Source organism: Bidens hawaiensis, unplaced genomic scaffold (assembly GCF_021521415.1).
Source record: "Bidens hawaiensis isolate Kalapana, Puna unplaced genomic scaffold, B.hawaiensis_p1.1 tig00020915_1, whole genome shotgun sequence".
NCBI lineage: Eukaryota > Viridiplantae > Streptophyta > Magnoliopsida > Asterales > Asteraceae > Bidens > Bidens hawaiensis.
This window is the reverse complement of record NW_027493228.1, coordinates 104,263-114,055: the sequence shown is the minus strand read 5'-3', so window position 1 is coordinate 114,055 and position 9,793 is coordinate 104,263. Positions and strand designations below refer to the sequence as shown.

Below are 9,793 nucleotides of genomic sequence, written 5' to 3'. Positions count from 1 at the left end.
ATTATTCTGTTTTTAAAGGGTATTGCTACATACACACCTTTTGAAAAGCAGAATACCGCGTGCTCGTTACTTCTAGCACGTCACATCAATTTTTCAATCAAAAGTTTAGCGTGCATGCACCATATCTAATATCTATATGATCTTATACCTTTTTGCGGGCGTATACATCACGATTGCAGCCTTAATGTGCGTATGAAATCCCACTCTATATCCTATACGCAAGTATGCATTCAATCGTGCTGACATATATGCTCGTATAAGTGTATAACAAATAAAAATAAATCAAAACTCTATATGTGTCCATATAAAATCAAACCAATATGGGTTGATTAGTGATTACTAACCTAGAATTACATGGGGACTTTTAGGTCTCTTTATTTAATTATAGAAGCTAGAGTCAAATTTGTAAGTCAGTGGTATCCAAAGTTACACGTTGGAAATAGGTGTTTGGATACAAACGATTCAGACGGAAGATTCTCTCGTACCGACCAAAATTCTCATTCCTAAACTAAACTAAACTCTCCCTCGCCCTTGTTTTCACCCTAACAACGTCGGACCGACGGAGGCTGAGATCGACGCCGTTGGTTCACCGATCATCACCATACCTCTCAAAGGTACGTACCTTCTTATTGCATGTCATTTTTATTATTTCATTCTCATATTATTCACATTTAATTCTATGTTTTTATATGAATAGATTGCATATATATATTCATCTTTTGTAATATTTTTGTTATATGTTCTCCGTTTTAAAATGTAATAATTGGGAAAAACATACGTTATATGGATTGGAGACAAGGGTTTGAGGATGTTTCCCTAGAGAATGTGACCGAATCGCTTATCGCCATCTCTTATCGTGTGCCCGAGAGGTTTTCATGCGTGCCAGAACATGATGATGTTTTGAACCATGAAAACAACAAAGTTGTAGTCATGTTTGCTGATTCTAAAGTGGAGGCGGACATCGAAGACTTACGATCCAAACTAATGTCTATTGCTTATTATGTCCCATCCATCGACTGCTGCAACGGCTATGGTGATTGGTGAGGTTTAATATTGATTGTCTCATTTCGACACAAGTGTGTTAATAACCTAATATTGTTCCTTAATTATATATGTATTCAATTATTCATCATATAAATATGAAAGATATATTATATAAAAACTGGTGTTTTTCTTCTTTAGGGTATTTGATCACCATTCTTGATCATTTTTAAAATTATTTCTTAAAATAGAAAATTGGTAATTGCAGATGAAAAACAACCTTTTGACAATCAGATAAATGGATCAAACCTTAGAATAATATGATTTATTTTAAACGAACGAGATTTCAGTTAGTCGAAGTTGAGGAAGAAACGAAAAAAATCATAAGACATGATGTATGTTCAAGTTCAAGTTTAGTGAGCATCTTCTTCTTCACAGAACTTTGTGTACTCTTTTGCACCCAATAAAGAATCCAGCTCTGACGGATTGCTCGGCTTCACCTTAATCATCCATCCATCTTCATACGGGCTTGAGTTAATCTTAAAACATTCATGAAATTTACTTGTTAGTCATAAATCATACATTGATGGTCAAAGACTCAAAGTCAAACAAGTTGTTTTTCATAATTCATAATCAGGTTGTGTTTATTTATAAATATCAAAGTCTTTAAGCCTCAACATTTTGTCATAAAGATTAAGGTTTTATCCTCACATTATGTAAGAATTTGAGGTAGAATAATAAGTCATTTGACTTATATATGAGCAACATATATATGAACAAAGAGAAACAAGAAGATTGAGAAGTTACCAAACCAGGAGTCTCGGACAGCTTCGAGTTGACCTCAACGATCTCCCCAGAGATCGGGGAGTTAACGTCACTGGTGGCTTTGACACTTTCTACGGCTCCGAATCCTGTGGCTTTGGTCACCGAGCCACCAGCTTCTGGTAAATCCACAAACACCACCTCTCCAAGATGGTCCTGCATATTTTTTATTTTGAACAAAACATTTAGGCTACATTACAAGTACATAATCATACATAACAGTATATTTCTAACTTTTTATCAAATGTTGCAACTGATCATATTCGCTAGCTTTTTTTTTTCTTAACAGCAAATTTTTCCATCCCCTAACCTTGAACTTGCAAGGATTTGTACCTACAACATCCTTTCGGAGGGCAAACATCGTACCACTAGGTAACATATGTGAACATATCTTATCCAGACTTCCAGTCACTACTTTTGTATTGTTGATAACTTGGCAATTAAATCATAAAATCATCTAGTCATATGTTTAACCCTACAATTTATAAGAACATGTATGAGCTACTTAATTAATTTGTATAGCTTAAAAAATGGCTTTACTTTGTAATCATACTAGAAAGGTTGTTAAGTATATATAAATTTATACTAACTCATTTTTAGTAGAACGGCTAACTCACACCAGGGTCATCGATCTTACCCATAGCCGACTAGTTCTACCCGATGAACCCAACTGTGATACATATCAAATATCGGATACATAAAGTAAAAAACTTAATAATAAACCCGATCAGCACCCCTAACTCACACACCCTCTAAAACCTACCGCTAAATCGGCACTTTAAACACCATAGGACTAGAACCCTAAACCACTTTTGAAGGAATACCTTTTACAAATGCATTGATATCGACTGACTACAAGCTCTATACAACTAACTCATCTAAATTCTAAATTTGCCACGAGCCAAAAAAAAAATGCGAGTATGTCTAGCTAGACATGGGCTTGATTCTTAGCCTCTTATAAACCTAATAAACAATATAATTATAATTATCATTATAAGAAATATTGATAATTAATAAATTACGGTTAGGTTTGGTTAAAATCTAGGTTTTATTTCTTTTTCTTTTTATTCACGCAACTTGTTTCCTTTATATATCAAACAAAAGGATCCAATTACAACAGAGAGGTGGATAAGCGGACAACAAGTTGCGCCGTTACCCCCTTTTGAATGACAAGCCCGATATACTGAAAACAAAGTTATAGTTCTTTGGCGTCGAGAAGTTACTGTGCACGACTCGTTGAACTCTTTTCAGAAACATAATAACTTCAGGGGCAAGGGACCCAAACATGTTAGTTTTTTCGTGTTAGATTTTTTATTAATCGACCAAAATACCCTTTAAAAAACAAATAATAATAATAATAATAATAATAATAATAATAATAATACTATTAAATATTAAATATAGAATAGAATAGGAAAGGAAAAGAACCTGAGCATGGTCAGTAATACCAATAGTAGCAACAGAACCTTCATGCCTCACCCATTCATGTGAATTTGCATATTTCAACCCATCCAAAACTACAATGCATATATCAACTTTATATTTTGTTCTCTACACTTTACCCAGTTTCAAGAACAAGTGTAAATTACCTGATGAGAAGCATCTGGCAAGAGGTGAGAAATGAGGCCTGGTAGCAGATGATAGCCTTAGAGCATTGGCTGTGGAAGAAGCCCACATTCTAAGAGCCATTTAGTCTGCAGGTGTGTGTGTGTTGAGATGGAAATGAAGCACATATGATAGAGATAGAGTGGTAGTGTTTTTAGAAGATTTTTGTTATCTTTAGATGAATGGTGAGCATTCAAGGCCTCATCCTGTGAACTCTTTTCATGGGCTACTTGCCTTTTCTATTTCTTTCAATTTTTTCTTCATTTTATTGGATATTGGATACCCCTGTGGCCCTGTCTATAATTATTTTATAATAATATATTTAATCATTAATAAATCATATTTAGATGATGATTAATATATGATCCTTTTATTTTATAGATCATGTATTAATTTTAATATTTCGTGAACACGAAATATTAAAATTAATGCGTGTTTTATAAAATAAAAAATCATATATTAATCGTCATCTAGACATGATTATTTATGATTAAATATTATATAATAATTATAGATACGGTATCCCTGTCCAATAATCAAGCCCATGTAATGGTCTGTGTGGTTTGATTGTAAGGTAGTGCGGTTCATGTTGGATGGTTCCATCCATGATACACAGTGGTTCAAATTAGTCGCACCTATTAACGGTTGTGGTTGTCAAAATAGATGGTTTAAATGGTCGTGGCCTTTTAGCTTGGTGGTTATAACATCTATCTAACTATACTATTAAAAGAAGACATACTGTCCACATGACATTCAACTAGGCTATTTTCTATTATATCATGACCCAAGATCCGTTTTCTTATTATAACCGATGGCCTGTTTTCTATGACAGTAAAGCTTTGTAAAATTTTATAAGATAAATTATTGTGTGATACGGGTTTTGAACCCAAGACCTCACGCCAACTCCACTTAAGTGGTAATTGTGTTATATTTTTTGACTTATCATATATAAATATACATTCTATTCAAGTATAAAACCAAAATTATATTTAATTGTTGACAATATACCAATTTTATAGTACTCAAACGGTTTATATCTTTTTTTTATTCTTATTCTTATTGACCAAAATCAAATAGTTATGTTTTAATTAAATTTAATTATGTAAAATAATCCGTTCTTATAAATATGACATTTACATTTCATTAAAATATATAACATATACATATATATATATAGGTGGGTTATTATACAATAGTATCTTATAATGCATTACATACGCAACCTTCCAGAGCGTTAGATTAAAAAACACGCGGTGGCAGTTTCGTAAATAACCCAAACTAGTTCATGATCAAAATCGTCAATTACAAATCCATTCTGATCCAAATTCTAAACTCGTCGTTCTATCTCATCCAATTTCTAAACCCTGATCAGAGCTTAAGGTATGAAATCTCTAAAGTCAAAAACCAAAATCAAAATAAAGCGTCGTTAAACATCAAGAATCTTCAAAATTGATCAAAAAAATGATGATTTAATCAATCAAATTGATGTGTACACGGATTTAGATTCATCAATCGATTATGGAATTGCAGAATACTATACTCAATTGAGCTCTGATTACAGTTTAAAATATCACGTTTAAACGTTCTAAACAAAGCTGAAGACACTAGAACGTTCTGACCAAAAACGAACACATTTAAACGTTCTGACCAAAAACAAACACCTTTAAATGTTCAAGTTAAACGTTCTGACCAAAAACGAACACCTTTAAACGTTCAAGTTAAAAGTTCTGACCAAAAACGAACACCTTTAAACGTTCTGACCAAAAACGAACGCCTTTAAACGTTCAAGTTAAAGGTTCAGAACAAAAAAGTTTAGAAGTTCTGTTTAGAAGTTCAGAACAAAAAAGTGTAGAAGTTCTCTTTAGAAGTTCAGAACCCTAATCAGAGCTCATATATGAAATTAAACGTTATAGACAAACTTTTAAACGTTCAAAAGCTCAGATCTGAAATTAAACTATCTGTAACATGAAATTGAACGCTAAAATCACTGCATATAATCTCGTAATCATCAAGAAATCATCAATCAGCCATCGATTTCATCATATGAACAAATCTAGAACGTATTTAAAGTTCTGCAAATTTGTGTATGCAAATGGTGTATTTCAGTTCAATTCAATTGAAGTGGTGATGGTGAAGGAGGTGTGCTAATGTTGGCGAGTGGTGGTGGAGACGGATTGAAGGAGAGGGGCGGACATATGAGTGTAATTGTGATTTTGGGTTTCTGAAAATCAACAGTTCGAAGTGTTGCGTACGTAATGTATAATAAAGGATTATTGTATTGGATCATTTATCTATCTATCTATCTGTATATATATCTATATAGGGGAAGGTTAACGTACAATAATCGTTTAACGTACATTACGTACGCGGCATACGTTCAGCTAAAACGTTCAAACCTTTAAAAATTCAAGCAAAAACTTGATGTGCTAAACGTAGTTATATAAAAACACACTAATCTAGACACTAAGTAATAAATTCTAGACTCTTAAACTTAACTAAACTACTTAACTAAACTACTAACCGGCAAGTGAACCGGTCAACTCTAGTACAGCTAAGTAAGTCCGGATATCGAACCCACGAGACTCTTTTAATTACGTAAACTAGTTAAATTAGACTCAACTACAGACACAACTATTTATTTATTATTTGTTTAAGGGGGGGTTACTAATAAACTAATTAAGAAAACTAACGACGACCTAAACTTAGAATTTGGACTTAATTCAGATGATGATGAGATAACTACCTAGGCTAGAATCCCCTAAATTTCAGTTGTAAATTAACTCGGGAGAATATTTAGTTATGGACTGGGATCGCAAAATAGACACCTAAGAGAAAACCCAAACAGGACCCCTGACCCTTCTCAAGAGACACCTATGGGTTTCTAATAAGTTTTAACGCACACCGGTATTAAAAATCAAGTTTACTTACCGTCACCTAATTATTTATCACTTAGTTCCTTTATACGAAATCCTACCTTACAGCGTGGAAATCAAAAGCAGTCTAATATATTCAATTGTCTCGATAGACAAAATTAATCAATCAAACCTAGACGGACTCCTTACGAAGAACTAAATCTAGCAATCTTGATCAACAAATACCTATCAATAACCTAGCACCTTACAGCTATTTAGGTTAACAGCACACTTAGGTTTATTTAATTAATAATTATTATTCCTATGATCTTATTGCAAATCAATCATAAAATAATCAAGAACACCAAGTAATTGACTTAATAGAAACCTATCATAATGACAAACAATAATCAAGGCAACTATGGAATAATAACAATTAATCAAACAATCCTAAATATTCATACGCATCAATTTAATATAATTAAAAAATTTTCTAAATCATAAAGACCATAACGATAAATAAATCCCAAATCAAAACACAACGTCAAAATAGGTTAATCATAAGCCTAGACAGTCTATGATGTTTAGCCTAGCATCTTAAAGTAAAACAAAACAATGAAAAACGAAATCATAGCAAAAATAAATAAGAACGGAAGATTAAAGGCGATAAAACCCGGAGTCTTCATTCTTGAATATTAAGCACTTCGCCGGCTGATTCATGGCCTTCAAACCCTCGGAAATAACCTCTCTTGAGCTCCCAAATTCGTCCAAACGACCAGGGTATTCAGGTTATGTTTAAGGTTGAGTTTAAAGGTGTTTAAATAGGTTTTCTAGGCCCAAAACAGGTAAAAATCGAAGTTTCTGGACTCTGATCGCCGCCGCGCCGCGCGACGAGGAGGCTGATGTTGGCCGCGCAGCGCTCCGGCAAAGTGGGAGGGGCCGGTCTTGCCGGTCCGGTTCAATTCTGATGCGGTCTGGTTCGTTTCCTGATGCTCCAGTTCAATTCTGATGTAGTCCGGTTCAATTCTGATACTCCGGTTCACTGGTTTGGCTCATTTTTTGCCCTCTTTTCACCGAAATTAAAACCCGAAACCTAAAACATAAAACCATGTTAGTAGTATACAAATCTTACTTAAAACCGAACAAAACTAATAAAATAATAAATAAAATGTACACGGGATTAATATATATTAAACGCTATATCAATAGGGGAAGGTTAACGTACAATAATCGCTTAACGTACATTACGTACGCGACATACGTTCTGCTAAAACGTTCAAACCTTTAAAAGTTAAAGCAAAAACTTAAACGTTCAGCTAATACATTCAGCTTAAACTTTCAAACCTTTAAAAGTTCAAGCAAAAACTTAAATGTTCAGCTAAAACGTTCAAACCTTAAACATTCAGGCAAAAACTTTACACGTTCAAGCCAAATCTTAAACGTTCAATGTCAAAACCCATCATTCAGAACGCAAAATTGATCGATTGAAGCTTCAAATTGATGATTGATTGAATCGATTTCAAAGATTAACCGATCAATTGGCTTCAATTTTAATTCAACTAAACAAGCCTATAACGAGTTTTGCGTTTTTCCGATGAGTTCGTTGTCGACGGCGATGATGGTGACGAAGAGTGTTGATGGCGCCGGCGAGTGGTGGAGATGGAGATGGATTGAGCGGAGACCGTTTTTCCGGTGACGGCTCACGCATAGGAGATCGTTGGGCAGTGGAGGCGATTTAGGGTTTCTTAAAATCAAGGGTAGAGGAAGTCGTGTACCTAATGTACGTTAAGGGATTAATGTATTGGATCATTTATCTATACACACACACACACACACACACACACACACACACACATACATAGGCTATGTATAAAATGAAAACCCACTTGAGTTGTGAAAACTTTAGAAACTCATTCTCAACCATATGTTTTTAATTAATGTTTAAATCTTTTGGTCCACAATTAAAGTGAATAAAAAATGTAAATATAAATATAACTTTTTTTTCTCTTCTGAAAACATATATAAAATGAGTAAAAAAATGTTAAAAAATAGCAAAACATTTATTTTTTTGATGTTTTGATGTTTTGTATTAAATGTTACAACATATATTACATGTAACAAAAAAAAATGATGTTTACATAGGGTTTTCGCGGGTTTTCACAACTCAAATGGGTTTTCATTTTAACCTTACCCTATATACATATATATAATGTTTTTTTTATTTTCTACCCGTGTGTAACACGATACCTAACCTTGTTGGTGGTTAATATTAGGTTCAAGAACATTCTAATTCCTAATGGAGTTGATCACACTTGGGCCATATATGTCGGGCTAAATACATATCAAATCAGGCTTAAAGCTTTTGACTACTCTAGCCCACTTGCATGCATATGCATTTAACTTTACCGCAAAAGTACTATTTTCCCAATATAGTCTCATGGTGTCGGTCAAAACTTGTTCCCAATACTATTGAATATCAATCCTTACACATGAATAAACTTTGATTGATAAAAACATATACATGAATCAATCACATTATCTTCTCTTTCCTCTTCTATCTATTTATGTAATTGGTTGAGTGGCGTAAATAACACATAAAACAAGTATTGAATATTATATGACAAGTGTATTTTTTTTGCCAGTGTCATGTAATATCAGTTTGCATACATAAATCCATTATGAATTCAATCCATTAAAACCTATTGATTGTGAAATTGGTATTGTGACTATTGTCTCACAAAAAGGCACTATTCATTAATAGCTCTTTTTATTTTGCTTAACAACGTCTAATATCTTTTTTAGGTACATATTACTAAGATTTTGGTAGCATTTCCATGTAGGGGTGTATCTACAAGGACTTAGGGGTATCTCAAGCTACCCCTCAACTTTGTAGGCAAAGTGCAAATATTTAAGGATGTTAACATTTTAATAAAACTAGTATGTATATTATATTTAGTAATTTAAAAACATCACGTGGATTTGATGGAGTGGTACCCCAATATGTTATTTCGATCGCCAATACCGTATAGCCAATACCGTATACGTCTTCGTAAGTACCCCAAAGCCAAATACTCGAAACACAAATACCCGACACCTAAATACCCGAAACACAAGCACCCGAAACGCAAGTCCGCCATCCAAAAGAAGTCATAAAAAAAGAACCCGGGTGACGTTCAAACAACCGAAAAGGACGAAAGACAAATGTGGGAAGCGGACGAGGAAATGCCGCTAGCGTTAGCATGGATCGACTCTTCCGAAGACTCGATTCAAGGTATATTATAAAAATATTTATATGTTTTCCATGTTTTATTTTTTTGTTTACTAATACTAAGATTTTATATGTATCGAAGGTGACAGCAAACATTCCACGGAGTTTTGGGTAGAAATACGCACTAAGTTCTTTGCTATAATGGGTCGAGCTGAGCACAACAGGAATGATTCCGTCTACAACAAATGGAAGGCAATACGCAAAAAAATTCACAAACGTTCATACCCGCGTTAACAACAGAAAAAGCGGCATGAGCGATGCCGAC

The 9,793-nt window shown here is 33.8% G+C and overlaps 1 protein-coding gene across 1 annotated transcript; it reads right to left on the bottom strand.

Annotated features, from left to right (window-relative positions):
• Positions 1-1,276: 1,276 nt before the first annotated feature.
• LOC143562137 (glycine cleavage system H protein, mitochondrial-like) lies at positions 1,277-3,668 on the bottom strand. The gene is made up of 4 exons (XM_077050031.1): positions 3,393-3,668; positions 3,232-3,320; positions 1,789-1,959; positions 1,277-1,520 (listed from the first exon to the last, which is right to left on the bottom strand). Exons 1-4 carry the CDS (start codon positions 3,490-3,492, stop codon positions 1,395-1,397), a joined length of 486 nt encoding a protein of 161 aa, XP_076906146.1. The 5' UTR covers positions 3,493-3,668; the 3' UTR covers positions 1,277-1,394.
• Positions 3,669-9,793: the final 6,125 nt, after the last annotated feature.

Bases quoted from the DNA above. Each gene is read 5' to 3' on its own strand.
- LOC143562137 (XM_077050031.1), bottom strand. From the start codon at position 3,492: ATGGCTCTTAGAATGTGGGCTTCTTCCACAGCCAATGCTCTAAGGCTA. The intron at 1,960-3,231 runs GTTCTTTTCCTT...AAAAATATGCAG, and splicing joins GTATTACTGACCATGCTCAG to GACCATCTTGGAGAGGTGGT. The intron at 1,521-1,788 runs GTAACTTCTCAA...GAATGTTTTAAG, and splicing joins TGTCCGAGACTCCTGGTTTG to ATTAACTCAAGCCCGTATGA.